A 15,076-nucleotide genomic window follows, 5' to 3' on the forward strand; every position below is an offset into this window, starting at 1 on the left:
TTTCTATAGTATATCATTAGCCAGTTTATGGACATCCAAATGAGGTATATAAGATCTTATAGAACAAGGGATAATTGCAGTCTGAAGCCAACTATTTTTGTCCATTAGAAAAAAGAATTAATGAACCAGCAACTGTATTAATGTGAAGTATGTTTTATTCTGTTTCCTAAACTACCTTTCTTCCTTTTCATTTTGGAATTCCAGATCCTCTCCTAACATTTAAGATGATTGTCCTTTTGCTTGCTCACAGGCTGTTTCTGTTCTAGTGAACAAAACCCTGTCCTTCACTTTCATGGAGCTGGATGAACAAAGATCTCTTCCCTTCTTGTGTCAGCCATCTCACCCAACATTTGATTCCTGAGATTACGTCTCCTACAGAAGGAACCTACTGCTTCATCAGAACTCAAAAGCAAAGTAACAGAAGTCAGCATTAGTTTACCTGAAGAAATGTCTTCAGTGCCAGCTCTTCATTCGGCTATCTGCGCTCTGTTTTAAAATAAGAAAAAACTTTGCAATCAGATGCAAGTGGAAGCTGGTGTTCTTCACTGATATCTTCCTCATTTTCAGAAGATAAGTTCTTCACTGTGTCATATTGAAATTCCTGACATATAAAGTATCTGCATGCATTGCCATGTATGCAGAGAGAAACCAGGACATACTTTCTGCTCTGTTAAGAGGAAGAAACTTTCCAAGCAACTGGAGAAGTCCCACACATAACAGGTATTTTGTAGTTCAGGATCCTGGCTTGACTCTGTAGATAAATGTCTTGATGTTAACTCACACAAAGCAGCTAATGCATAGGAACAAGTGCAGAATCACCTTGTCTGTAGTGTGTAACAGCATCATCCCAATCTGTGATCAAAATGTATATTTGCGTGTGTAAACCCACATAAGTTCTGGCTATGAAGAACTTTGAGCAGAAGGAGAAATTACTCTGCACCACTTCATTTTTAGCAAAGAAAAATGAAGCTTTAAGGACCTCTAGGGTTACAAGATAATGATTAAGTTCACATTAATCATTCCCTCCTTTGGGCTTTTTATGGATCCTTAGCAGCAAAAGGAACAAAACCATTCTACAGTTGAAAAGATGTGACAGAACTTCTTTATTAAAGAAATTAACTTCTGATGAGATGGAAGAGACCCAAGGTATAAAGCTGCAGCTTACCCCCTGGGCTTCCATGACACAGATTCAGCTTTTTCATATTGCTGATGGAATCAAATTCTTAATTCTTTTGCGACTGAGAACTGAGACGGCTTGTGTGTTTCCATCGTCTAGGCCCAGAATGAGCTCAGCCATATGAGAGGTACGAGTTGAGAGATAGCAGAAATGCTTAGAGTGGGCCTTTTTCTGGTTCCTCTTATTCCTTCCCAAATTAAGGCGCTATCTGTTGTTCTTATGTTTACACTGGGTTCTCTGTCTCCGTTGTTAGTGATGAAATAAGATATTTTCAATCATTTTGAGGTGGGATCTTACACTGTTCACACGCTCCTTGTTGTGTTATTGGATATGGCAAGTAAGATTTCTTGGAAAAAAATAATCTCCATTTCAAGTCTGGATTTCTTAGTGCACCTTAATCCAAACATTACAAAATATGATTTAGCTTAAAATATTTTTAAATCTTGATCAAATAAGGGGTATAGGCTCTAGTACTATGTTTTGGGGAATAATAGCATGGTTGGGTGGGGTGTTTTGTTTTGTCTTTTGTTTCAGAAGACTACTGGAGAGAGCCAGACGGACTGAAAATGGCTGGAAAAGCCAACAATTGAAATCTTTCTTAAACCTTACTGATAAATTGCAAGGGTGGTGTTCTGAAACATAAAATGGGGTGAAATTTTATGGGGACCAAGTTTCCATGGCAGAGGAAGGACAGATGTTGGTACTGATCCTGTTCCTCAGAGTAAGGTTAGATCTGTGTTTAGACTTGCATTGTAACAGTAAGATTTAGTGAAAGCCCTTCCCGTTTTTTTGGGTCTGATGCATGGAAACATGTAAGCTAAGCAGGGTGGTTAAGACACTGCGTATCAAAATTATGCCCACTGTAATGAGCAGAGGTGCACTTAAATTATATGCAACATTGTGATAAGCTGTGTTCCTTTTATTAGTTTAGATGAGTTACATTAATCCTGTTGAGGCAACCACCAACTTGGCCTGATTTCTTTTAAGAATATAGGATTTCTTTGTTGAATGTGATCTGAATTTTCTGGTACTAGATGCATCTAGAAAAGCACATTTTTCATTTAGAACCTTCTTATGTTGAAACCAATAGGAAACATCTACCATAGTAGATGTCTGTAGAAGCAGGATCCATCTCTAACTGATGGAAAATACTGTTAATATCTTAGGATTATATGTTGAAAAGTGTCTGGTATAAAAATCATCTGATTCTGAATCTTGGTACTTTTTTACTTCCTCTTGCCCATACTCATCCTTCTGACATCAGAGCTAGCAGTAGATTCTCGCATAGCTTGATAACAAAATACTGGGGGGCAGGAATGAAATATTTTCTTCTGTGGGTATGAACAAAACCTTAAAGGTCTTTCTGACTAGAGAGTAGATGCTTTCAGCCCTTTCCACTTCTGTAAGAATAACCCTCAACGTTTTGGAACCCTGCGTTGTAACAAAAAAAAAAAAAAGAACTGACTTCTAACCCTGGCAATGGAACAATGTTAGTTTTCAAGTTGTAGCTTAGAACATAATATTTTTAGTGGGGCTAAAGATCTGTGGCTTTCGCAGAAGTAATACTCCAATAATGTGTGCCCAGAAGACCCCACTGCCATACCTTTCCAGCGGCCTCTTATAAAGCCGCTGTTAGGAAATGCTGCCTCAACATACTTACTTTTTCTTGCTCCACTTTTTCTCTGTGTTGGTTGGAAATCTTCCTGTGTGAAAGATTACAGAAACAAGGGGCATGTGCAATAGATCATATATATATATACATATATATATTTTAATACTTGTGGACAAAATGATGTTACAAGTTGTTTGAAAACAACAAAATCACCAATGTCTTCCATTTTGAGATGTGTATAGTTCCATAAGCATTAGTGCTTTGTAGCAAACTGTAGTGCCATGTTAGGATCAGTGCATGAGCCTAGTAGTATTTTTACAATTTCAGAGTGACAAATTTATTAATAAACCGTGATGATAATGTAATTAACAATAGAAAGGATACAGTAGAAATATCACAAACATGGTCTAAGTATGCAGTATCCTCCCTTTGACAATGCTATCGTTAGAAATGGGCTTCATCGAATCATCGTTAGTGTTTTGTTTTCAGTGTATTATTGTAAACTAGTGTACGTAAGCATCCAAAGTTCTCATCTCTGTCACAGGTTATCCTTTTCTTTTTAGTCTCTGTTGAAGGTGTTTTCTTCTCTGAGCAGCATTTTCAGTTTTAGTATTACCCATCATATGATATTATCAGAATTATGAATATGTTGAAGAGTTAGCGTACATTTTTTGCACCTCTCTGCTACCTTAATATTATTTACAAAATCTGTTAAGTTAAAAACATACATATATTTTGAATCTGATTATGTAATTACAATAAACAATACATTACTCTCATTTAGTTGCTGGTAGCAAAATGCTATCTGCCAATTTTACATAGAAGACTTAATCAATTTGTGCAATAATGGATAGGTTTGTTGGTTTTTTTTTCTTTTCTGAAGTCCTATTGAATCTTTTAACACCTTTGGTGGATCCTGCGTTTACACACATCTTAATAAGAGAGAATGTAGTAGGGTTAAGGGCTGTTGAAAATCAACATTACAGCCTGTATCTGTTCAGCAGGCAATATTTAGCCTATGGATCATAGATTCCCCACCTATTGAGGATTCAGTATCTCGTATTTTGGGTACCTCCCAGCATTGCTTTCCAGCTCTAATCTCAATTTTAATAACTTACATTTCTCCCTCTGCTTTTTTCAGAAGGAAAACTTAGACCCGGGGAAGTTGAACTGATTTAGCACTCAGTGGGCAGCTTGGGCTGGTCAGATAAGAGAGTGGTATGATTGCTGAGGTGTGTAGTGCTCTGTGGATGGCATCCTCTGATTTCCTAGGAAAAAAAATCTTTTATTTGGTGCCAGTGTTGCTCTTCACACACTTCTCTCTTTACGAGAACAAAATTCTCTTGTCGGTCTAGAGAGGATACTGCATCTTATTTTTCCTGAGACCTGCCTGTAAATGGCCATTAGGAGGGGGGATGGAATGGGTGGCTCGGTTTTGTAATTTTAATAAGATATATCTCTAAAGTAATTAATCAAGTAGCATGTTCTTTGATGCAAAACCAGTAATCCTTGCGGAGTTAGTGTAGATAACAAGGTCCCCCCTGTCTCTCTGCATCCAATGCTTTGCCAGGAAAATTGGGTGGTTGGGCCATTTACAGCAGAGTTCTGGGGGACTTGTGCTCATTTAGGTTCAATTCTGAACAGAAGTAGTTGTACCATTGAATAAAGTAGTTTAGTGCTTGGGAGAATCAATTGAAAAAAATACCTCTGAAACTGGAATGCAAAATAGCACAGTACGTAGGGGGAAGAATCCCTGATGCAAACAAAGCCATAAGATGATTTAATAAGAAAATAGAACTTTAGTAGCAATAACTGTTTTGCATGTGATAGTAAATAACTTGCATTAGCAAGGCTGTACAGTAGAGTAGGTGGGTAATAACCAAATAAGTTTGTGGCGCTCTGTGCTGCAGGGAGTTGGGTGAAAAGTCTCTTTTCCTAAGATGGGTGAATTCCTCATAGTGTTCCTCTCATTGGAGGGAATTTGGCACTTGAATACTTAGTTCATTAACCTTATACTACTGTTGAGCTGTGTCACATATCTGAAGCACTGTCAGTGAGTGCTGGGAAAAAGCAGGCAGTTTTTTCTGAAATATCTTTTCAGATAGCTGAAGTTTCCCTGTTTCTTTTTCATTTTTCGTAGACCAGTGCTTGCTCTGCCTCTGAAGGGAAACTAGACCCTTCCAAATACTGGACTGTGGAAAGAAACTTTCTGAAATTAGAATTTTATTGTAGGTACTTCTTTGTTTAAAAAGACCTATCTTTATATGAATGACAGGTCTTAAAAAATAAAATAGAGAGTATTTGTATACTCCAAAGGAGATTTTCAGGATTCTAAAAATGTTACTGTACAGCAAAAATAATTTTAGACTTGCTAAACATTCTGTTTCAGACCATTGGTTTCTGTTAGTGCTTGAAGTCTAGCCAAGGCAAGCACTGTGAAGCCTCTGGTTACAGAAAGGGATATTGATCTACAGCTGTAGCCTCTGTACCCAGCAAAGCATTTGCTGTCAAAGTGTTACATAAAGGAGCCACAGGAGTTCTAAAGCATCCATAGCTGACTGTGATTTCAGTGCAGGTACAGAAGTGTGTGGAGACTATATGGCCCACAGATGGTACTGTATTCTGAACAGAATTACTGCATCAGAAGCTTAGATCTATCTGGCTAGATTTATTCTAGAAAGCTGAAGTAATTTGGAATGCAGTTTCCAGCTGGAGGGAGGCTTTGAATGTTCCGAGGTGACCTAGAATGAAGCCTTTTGGCTCTTCAGAAGTTGGTAGTGGGATTGTTAAGGGCTGTGAGCATTTTTACAGTATGAAGTAACCAAGATAAGCATAAACATGTCTAAATTGGTTCATATGTAATGAGTACGAAAAGATAATTGATCTAGGAAGTTAAAATCAGCTTAAATTCCAGCTATTGAATTATTGATAACATTGGAAGCTTTGTGATCCAACTGCATTAAATAAATTACAAATTGCTTGTGATTGGCAAGTACATTTACATAGCAGCAAATTAACAACGAAAACATGGTCATGTTTAGGCTTCAGAAGTATGAACTTTGTGGCGGAATAGAAATTTTCAAGGTCTCATTAACTTAGAGAAGGGGAGGGAATCGAGACTTGTAGCTAGGCAAGCTATCTGCATGTTCTTCTCAGTTCAGGCTTCAGCGTATACTATCCTGGAAATCAGTCTTCACAGCTGCAAAGGAAATTCCATTGCCTTTCAGTTGTGTTATGGCATGACTTTTGTTCCAAACTGAACTCCTTGGCTTCACTGCTTCTAAAACTAAGTAGCAGTGTTATATGCTACAACGCTGTGAGATATCAAAAGTGTAGTGACCACCACTGAGGTTGTTCTTGACACCACCCACTTAGCAGTAGCAACCCCAAAAGCTGCATATAAGTACAGTCCCTTGCCCAGTGATGCTGCTGCAGTAGGTCTAGCCAGTACTTGTGCTGGGAGCTGCAACCTGACAGATTGCAACCTCTGCAGCTGAGAATAATTATCAAATGTAGGACAAAAATAAAAGGCTTGCAAAGGCTACTTGATGGTGAGTGAGAACAAACTGTAGTGTGCTTTAGGGCACTAACATGTTATACAAGGGTTATGTTAACAAAAGCTGGCAGTATGTTTTTGAGCAGAAAATGGAAAAGTGTGGAAGAGAATGTTTTTTGATGGATAACCAGTCTTAGAAATAATGGCTTCTTTAGTAAGGAGTCTGGGCTTCCTTCAGAGCTTCATCCAGCTTGCTGTTTGGGTGCAGAGCTGCATAATGGCAGTTCAAGTTAGATTCCATTGCTTTTCTTTTAGTGAACAATCCAGCATATTGCCCCTGTAGCACTTTGATTGGCACACAAAAGCCAGCAGTCTAACCAGGGTGTCTCATTTAACAGTGCAGAACACTACCATAATTTGTTCCCTTTCATTCTGCTCTGCACTTTCTCCTGAGTTTTGAGAAAGTGTAGGTGTACTTGACATAAGCAAGGAGTGTGTTTCTGTCTCTGAGCCTACGTACCAGGTTGTAATGTAGACAGATTTCCCAAGGCTTTACAACATGTGAGGTTAAAGCTAAAAGGTAGCTTACTGTTTAGCGTGTCCCGTGTAAGTCTTGTCTGCTTCTCTCCTCTTCCCCTCCAAATGAGCACGTTTGCAGGTCAAATAAAAGGTGTCCAGTTTGTGATGCCTTAGGCACGAAGAACTGCATGGAGAAACTGAAGGAAAATGGCACAGGCCCACAAACCAAATCTTAGAGCTAGTATTCTAATTATGCATGATTCACAATGTCTAGTGTAATGTAGTTATTACCAGTAAATTGAGATATGCATTTATACATAATGAAGCAATAGGAAATTATATACCAATAGCTTGAACTTCCTGCTTTGATTCTCAAATTTTGGGATTGTTTTGTTTTTGTTCTTAGAGAATGTGCTGCCTCTGTAGAGAAGGGGGCAGAATGTATAGATAGGGTCAGAAGCATGGCACCAAAACTGTAAATCAGGAACCAGGATCAGCAGAACTCGCCTTCATAACCTCTTGTCTGGTTCATATTAGTGCCCTGAGCATGTAAAAAGCAGGGCATGAACTAAGCATGTTTAGGGGCGAGATGAGGTTTCTCACCTGCTGCAGCTGTAGCAAAGAAAAGGGTGCAGAGTTTCTTACATGGTGCAGGGGGAGCAACTGGTGGAAAAAAAGAAAAAAAACAGTAACAGAAACAACAGACTCAAAATGAGTGTAGTGTTTGCCAGACAGTAGGTAATAAGCTTGTCTGTGGTGAGAGAACTTATTTGGAGAAGACTGAAATTAATAAGCACAGTACATATATTTCAGGTGTTGAATAGCTTTTTAATAGACAGTATTTTCAGGTAACTCTCTAGCCACATAGGCAGCTGTACTGAAGCATACTGGTACCAGCCAGCAATAATGGCATCTGCAGGAACGAACCTGAAAATACTGGTAATCTTGTATATTTTTTAAGTTCTTTGAAAAGGAGATTTTTAAAAACAGAAAATGAGATTTGATCACTGAAGGTCTTTATCTTCTGCAACACGGGTTGCAATATAATATTTTTTCTTTATTTCACTTATTAAGTAAAAGGGAACTTGGGTGCCATCTTTCTGTAAACTTTTATTCTGCTTTCAGTAATATCTCCCAAGTCCTTTAGTGAATAATGCAGTGGATTTCTGCTGGTGGTTTGAAAATGACACAGCACAGCGGATGTCACCGACGCTTTTGCTATTTTCAAGTAGAATACTGGCGTGTTACTGCAGAATTCCATACTTCTAGCTTAGCTTAATTTTGCAGGTGGGCTTAACTTGTGCAGGAAACTTCTCCATGTACAGAGGCTCGGTCCTCTTTTGTGAGCAGAAAGAGGCCGTGTCTTGGAGGAAGGAATTGTGTCAAGTTAACTCCTGTTCATACTTTGTAGCCAACCATCCATAAAGCACCCTGATTTGGGTTTACAGTGGGGCCATGTTTTTCTCACGAATGCTTTCTAGATATACAAGAATTGCCAAATAAATATAGGAATATTATAAGAGAAGATTTAACTATTTTACTGTACGAAGTTAGATGAAATGAAATCCTTTGAGCCGACTTCTTCAAGAAAAAACGGAATTGGTGAAACAAGTTTAGCCCAGCAGTTAATTGTGGCCACCTAATGCTGAGTTGGGTTTTTGTTTTGGTTTTGGTGGTTTTTTTTGTTTTTTTTTGTTGTTTTTTTTTTTAACATTTAATGTGGTTTTAAACACTGTTATGTATGTTTTCTTTTGTGTAATGAGCAAACACTTGAATCCATTGTTCATGCTTATCCTCTCCAATATAAAACCTGGGGAGTAAGCTACTGTAGGACTTCAGTAAAGACATCTTCCTTTTGAGAAATGTGATCTAACAGCAAAGGAGAGGTGTTTATAGATTGTTAAAAATAAGCTTAATACTTACAAACCAGGTTAGAGAAGATTTCTTATACTGAACTTCTGATGGCATTACTCACGCGGGTTAGTGGAGAGAATTACTGGTATTACTAGGATCTATGTACTTGCATTGCATGTGTTTTGCATGGTAACAGTAAAAGAATGTTTCCCTGCAAATTCTGATGTTTTTTCCAAAAGGCAGCTTGCTTTTATATCTATGCATCTTTGAGGATTTCAAGATAAGATTTTATTCTTTTGTCGCTGTAAAGAGGAACTGTTTAAAAATGAACTTGGAAACTCTGCACCTGTATACAAATTTTTTTAGCAATAAAGCAGCACAGGCTGAGAATGCACGAAGACTTGATGTGTCATTTGTTCAAAAGACAGATTAACCAAGTTGCAATACACTGCATCTTCAGTCAGGTGCTTCTTGCACTTCTGAAACATTGCTGTACCTTTGTCAGTGCTTAACAATTTGAGATAAACACCCATATGCTGTATGGCTGCTTTGGATCCAGCTGTTTCAGCAGATTTCTGTCACAAGAGGCTCTCCAGCTTCCCAGAATGCAACCGAAGAATAATTGTCACTCTATTGCAACTTAATATAAGATGGGCAAGTTATCAATAAAAGCTTCAAAGGTTGTTTTAGACAGTAGCAGAGAGCTTCTGATGCTTGTAAAGTGGCTTGCTAGAAGGACTAATTCTCTGGAAACTGTTTCTCATGCATGTGGAGTGTTTATTTTGGTGACTGAAACTTTTCAACGATTCCTTCAGTCAATATTTCACAACCTGTAGGTAGGCACAACTTTCCTTGCAATTGCTGCTAGAAGCAATTTTGGGAAGCTCTATAAGACAGCAGTAAGACACCACCTCCTGAGGACTGTGTTGAAGAAGCCATGGCTACTAACACTGCTGTAAACTTTCCAAAACTTCTCAGAGATTGCTAACTCTTATGTTAGCTTATAAAACACTAATTGTTTGATTGTTGCTTCAGTAACTCACTTCACCTTAATTTGTTTCATTTTCTGCTTGCTTTTCTTTACAGGTTCCAGAGAAGATAACAGTTAGTTAGCTCATTTAGGAATAAAGACAGCTGTGGCCTGACCATGAGACTTGCTTTTCAAGCAAATATTTGTTTAAATAGAGAATTCATCCATTCTGAGCCAGCCTGGCCCTGGCTACACATCTCAAGATACCTAGCTAGAGATTTGGTTGCACACTATAAAACAGTATATTCATTCATTAACTGTAGATTCCAGCAGAATTTGAGCCTGGGACAGGGTGAAATTGAAAGCTGAATCTTTCAGGAAGAAAAGTTCAAACATCACTTAAACTGGAGCCTTAGGTTTAAATTACTGTCTTAGTAAATGTTTGCTGCAGACTGCTGACAATACAGTTGCATTTTATTTGTTTAAATTAAAGTGGTTTGCTTTTCAAAACAGGTTTTACTTAAACTGTACTGCTGTGAGTGCCAGCAGGTCAGTTGGGCAGCAGTCAGTGCCAGGAAAAAACATCTTTTGACAAGTAGGCACAAAGTACCACATGATGACTCAGTAGAGCTGAAGTCTTTCCAGTTCAAAAGATAAGCCAAATGCAGTTTAAAAGTGAGCTTACAACTCGCATGATACTAACAAGGTCTGTATAATACCTATTTGTGAATCCCATCATTTTTACTTAAAAAACACATTGTAAAGATAATATATAAAAATGTAACCAACAGCTGCATTTTTTTCTCTTAGGGGTGGATTCTTAGCTAAATGAAGCAAGAGAACTTAATACTATTTATATTATACATAGTACAAATGTAAAGCTTTATGACAAGAAAAAAGTCAACGCAAAAAAAAGCAAACAGAAGGGCAGAAGTGAGTAGTCCCATTATCAATCATGTTTCTGAGACTGATGCAACAACAAATAACTGCCACTTAGAAGTAATGCAAAGGTGAAGTTACATAATGGAAAACACCTGAGATGGGAAGGGTGTTTGCACAAGGTGTGTTCAGTGACAGAACTCCAGTCAAAGAGCAGCAGTTCTTTAAATGTAATTTAGGTAAAGAAGTCTTTAAAAAAATTATTTGTTTTTAATAATGAAGCAGTCAAATATAACTCCAGACTTTACGTGAGTATAAAGTGACAGCTGTTGAGAACAACAGCTCTCCAGTTAAGGGTTCAGGCTAGAGCATACACTGAAAGAAACATTTATCGTTATAGGCGGTGAAGCAGATTTTAAGAGTGAGTAACACTGCCTTCAGGTGTTTCGGTAGCCCAAATTTAGCTGTCATTGAAAAGTACTGCATTTGTGCACTTAAAGAAGTTGTAAAACATGGATAATAACCATTTCTATAGCTCACAGTTGAGGAATTTAATAGAGATCTGCTTCCTTCCCAGCAGAACAGCTCTTAACAAGGCTATGTTATTACTTGATCAGAACAGACTGAGACCATCCAGAAGTCTTAATAAAAGACTCAGATTTATTGAAGGCAGCTGCTCACAGCGTAAGATTCATGGAGCACACAGAACTTGATCCATGCAGCCATGTGACTGCATTTCCAGATGTCTTTGGCAGAAACAAGCATTGTACCTTGATTTGAAATCTGTAACCTCACGCTCCAGTTAGCTTTACACCATACAGAGTCACCAAGCACGGCTGTGCAGCTTCTGGGAAATGCTAACTTGTTCCTTTTGCAGGCCACATATACAAGCAGATTCTTTCAAAGAATTCACTGGGAGGCTATTCAGAAGTCTCACATACCAGATGTAGCTAATGAATCACCTAACAGCTAGCTGCCATGAATATTCTATATATATGAAAAGATAGAACAAAACTTTAGAACTCCTTAAGAACCTTTAAATTACAACGCTTCCTCTCAATTACTGTTACGATAGTGTGTCTGGTATGGTTCTATAGCCATATTATTTATTGTTTTCATTTATTGTTGCAAAAAGTGTTCCACCTCTTTGAAGTCATTATGGAGAATCACAACCAAAGTTCAGTCTTAGAGAATTATATGCTGCACGAGTAAATCATTCATGCTAGATGATGAAACTTAGCAGAGCTGCAGAAACGACTCCAGTAGTTCTTCAAAATGGCATAATATTTCTTGGTATCGACTACTGCATATCCTGGCATTAGGACAATTCCATGTGATGCAGAGCTTTGTTTTCTGCCACATTATTTTGTTTCAGTTGCTCCACCTTCTTCATCAGCAATTCGATGCGCATGTGTGTCATCACAAGGCTTTCTTTCAGCTAGAAAAAAAGAAGAAAAAAGAGAGATGGGAGTTGCAAGATTAGAGAAAACTGTTCTGGATGTTTAATGTTCAATGATATGCATCCCACTTTCAGTGGCTAAAGCGCAGATGGCTTTCAAAATGGAAAATGATGCTGGACTTTATGTTCTATGTCTAGAAAAGCCAAAACTAATCAGGACTCAAATCAGAAACCTGTGCTAGAAAGAAATGATTGTGGGCCAGCACAATTAGTGTGTCAGAGACGCACGGAAACGTTCCACTTGAAGAGCTGCTGAAGCGTTGCTGTGATCAGGGCAGTATTTTCTAGTTAACTCATTACATGTTTTTTTACATAGACTATGATTCTGCTTTACAAAATCTGGAGATGGCATCATCATCAGTTTAAGACAACCCTTCAAAAATGCCATTTCTAGAGTTTGGGGCTTAAGTTAACACATGAAAAGTACTGTAGGCAAGATATATCTTTATAGCTTTTATCTCATCTTTACATCTTTTAAGATATATCTTTCAGATATATTTTAAAAAGCAAAGACTAGAGTCCAACACTCGCTCTAATCAACATACAACTTTTCCAAAATCCCTCAACGCGTGTTTGCAATGAAGCACTCATACTTTTACCTCAGAATGATCTATTTCAGCTTCAGGGAAACTTACGCCTGGATGACATTTGTGCATTTTAGTGTCAGTTCCCATATAAAAATAATGGAATCCCTTTCAATTTGACAAATTTGTATACGTGTTTTTTATTCTTCAACAGTGACTTTTCAATTCTAGGAACAACACAGCTAGCAATATTTAGGGAAAGTTTTATTTAAAAAGGATTTTCTGTTTTGCTTTCAACATGTAGAGAAGTACGTACCCTTCCCTCTTGACAACATTTGGGTAGCAAAATTACACATACACATTCACTAAAAAAAGAAACACCACACTTTTGTCAGAAAATTAGCTAGAACTTGATATGTGTTACAGATAAAATAATATTATGAAGTATTTTAGTTAGCCAAAAATACTGATATCAAAAAGTATTTCTTGCTATTTTCATACAAAGTCATGCGGAAACCTTACTTTCTCTATTTGATCCTTTAGGGTCACAGCAGGAAATTTCACCTTAGAAGCTTCTATTATCATTTTGCTTTTTAAGAGATAACTGGAAAACAAATGGGGAATGTGAAAAACAAGAAAAACAGTTGAAAACAAGTAGTTGCATTCATTTAGACAGACTATTTGAGCTGATTTTAAAGCAGATAAAACTCTTCCCTAAAGTACTTCCCTAAAGTACCTAGATAATGAAAATATTAAAAACCATAACACATTTACTTCCAAATCATAAAATCCCCTCAGTACCAGCTAGTGAGGCACTGGAACAGGTTCCCCAGAGCTGAAGTAGGTGCCCTGATCCTGGAGACATTCAAGATCAGGCTGGACCAGGCTCTGAGCACCCTGCTCTAGCTGCAGGTGTCCCTGTTCATAGCAGGGGAGTTGGACTAGATGACGAGAAGGCCTGTAAAGGCCCCTTCCAACTCAAACAATTCTGTGGTTCTATAATCAGGCCCATCTATCGCAGACCTGTTTTATCTCTGATGTTAGTTAGGTGGATCTGGAACTGAAGGAGATCTCAGTACCACAAATAGCTGAATTTAAACTTTGATGTGAGGAGACTCAGAAAGTATAAGGTAAATCGAATGGAATCATGACGACACAAAGTGAGAACAGAACATTAAAATCCCAGTGATGCTCTCAATAAAGCAGCCTTTGTTAGGTATGTGTGTGCTGTATTCGTGCTGGAATAAGTTGCAAATTGCCATGAAATCCCTGACCGTCAAAACACTGGGCAGAGCACCCACCAGAAGATGCTTTTCTTGAAGAAACAGAAGAAGCCTCGGAGATGGGTCAGGTCTCTGAAGGCAGAATAGAGAACAAAGCCCACAACTGTACCACACGACTGACAAGACAACGTGTTGTAAGCACTAAAAGGAAAAGCAGAACAATTCTATTATTAAATAAAAGCTTCTGAAACCATAGATACTGCTTCTCACTTGTCAGAGGACACAGATTAAGCGGAGATTCAAACAGGCGTGGAAAACCTCTGTAATAATCAAAGTTGAAAGGAGAGATTAAATCCACAGCACATCGCACGGAACGCTTTAGGCTCTGAGACTCCAAAGTGACGTAAGGGCGCTGCTACGCACCATCCCGTCAGGGCTCCCTCCAGGCCGACCATCAGCTCCTCCTCGCACAGCACGTTGCTGGTGACTCCTGAGGAGAGAGGAGAAGCGCGTGGAGAAGCAGCGCGCGGAGGCGGAACCAGCCCCAGCCCGGCCCGCAGCACTGACTGAGGCAGACGACGAGGCCGAGGCGCTGCTCCTCCAGCGCGCACAGATGCAGCGAGTCGCCCAGCACCGCCCAGCACCCGCGGCACTGGAACACGGCGCAGTCCTCCGCTCGCAGCTCGTAGCACTGCGGCACCTCTGAAGCCGGAGCAGGAGCCGGAGGAGGCTCAGAGGAGAGCGGCCGCTCCACCACGATCGTGCCGCGGATCTGCGGCTCTTCGAAGAATCGTCGCAGCTGCCTCCGCACCGCCATCTCCGCCCGTCCGGCGCTGAAGCGCACCGCCCGCCTCCTCGGCCTCGCCATGGGAGCGCTGTTACTGGGCAATAGCGACGTCAATTCTCGCAGCACGGGGCCATTGGGAGGTGGGCTGCGGCGCCTCGTTCTGGCGCCCAATCAAGCAGTAGAGGGCGGGGATTTCCCGAGCAGCCTGCGCCAATCGTGACTGAAAAACAGCACGCTGGTGGCCACAGCAGCATTGGCCGATTCCTGTGCCTCTAAGCCCGCCTCCCTCACCTGTCCCGGCCAATGGCCGGCCGCGGCGGGCAAGTTCGAACGGTGGAGGCGGGAGCAAGGCGCTCCGTGTCGGTTAAGCGCGAGATTCGAAGAGTGGCGGTTGGTAGTGGAGTAATAATGGCGCTCTCCTCACAGATTCAGTCTTTAGACGCGCTGAAGTACGTTGAGCTGCAACAGATCGCCAAGGCCGCCGGCCTGAGGGCCAACCTCCGGGTGAGTGGGGGCGGCCGGGAGGAGCGGTGCCGGAACGTGGTGCCGGAACGTGGTGCCGGAACGTGGTGCCGG

General features: G+C 39.9%; 2 protein-coding genes across 6 annotated transcripts in view; one reads left to right on the forward strand and one right to left on the reverse strand.

Annotated features, from left to right (window-relative positions):
- The window catches only part of NUSAP1 (nucleolar and spindle associated protein 1), a 35,881-nt gene that overhangs the window by 4,938 nt on the left and 15,867 nt on the right, over positions 1–15,076 (forward strand). Inside the window, exons 4-5 of one of the 4 annotated variants that reach the window (XR_006178248.1) lie at positions 251–720; positions 9,745–10,356. Coding sequence is in view for 1 of the 4 variants with exons in the window: in XM_042868149.1 (XP_042724083.1) it covers positions 14,804–15,004 (201 nt within the window). In the remaining 3 variants the exon portion in view is untranslated. Of the gene's footprint in view, positions 1–250; positions 721–9,744; positions 10,357–14,744; positions 15,005–15,076 lie in introns of those variants that run through there. The other 3 variants (XM_042868156.1, XM_042868166.1, XM_042868149.1) reach the window with 3 other exon arrangements.
- Positions 11,148–14,596, reverse strand: OIP5 (Opa interacting protein 5). Of its 2 annotated transcripts, XM_042868215.1 has the most exons (5): positions 14,281–14,596; positions 14,137–14,203; positions 13,792–13,914; positions 13,013–13,094; positions 11,148–11,945 (listed from the first exon to the last, which is right to left on the reverse strand). In XM_042868215.1, the coding sequence occupies exons 1-5, from the start codon at positions 14,579–14,581 to the stop codon at positions 11,826–11,828; spliced, it is 693 nt and encodes a 230-aa protein (XP_042724149.1). In that variant the 5' UTR covers positions 14,582–14,596; the 3' UTR covers positions 11,148–11,825. The 2 variants fall into 2 exon arrangements, with proteins under 2 accessions (XP_042724149.1, XP_042724157.1); XM_042868223.1 differs by lacking the exon at positions 13,792–13,914.

Source organism: Lagopus leucura, unplaced genomic scaffold (assembly GCF_019238085.1).
Source record: "Lagopus leucura isolate 7727_CA_CO unplaced genomic scaffold, USGS_WTPT01 Super-Scaffold_1, whole genome shotgun sequence".
In the NCBI taxonomy this organism is placed as follows: Eukaryota; Metazoa; Chordata; class Aves; order Galliformes; family Phasianidae; genus Lagopus; species Lagopus leucura.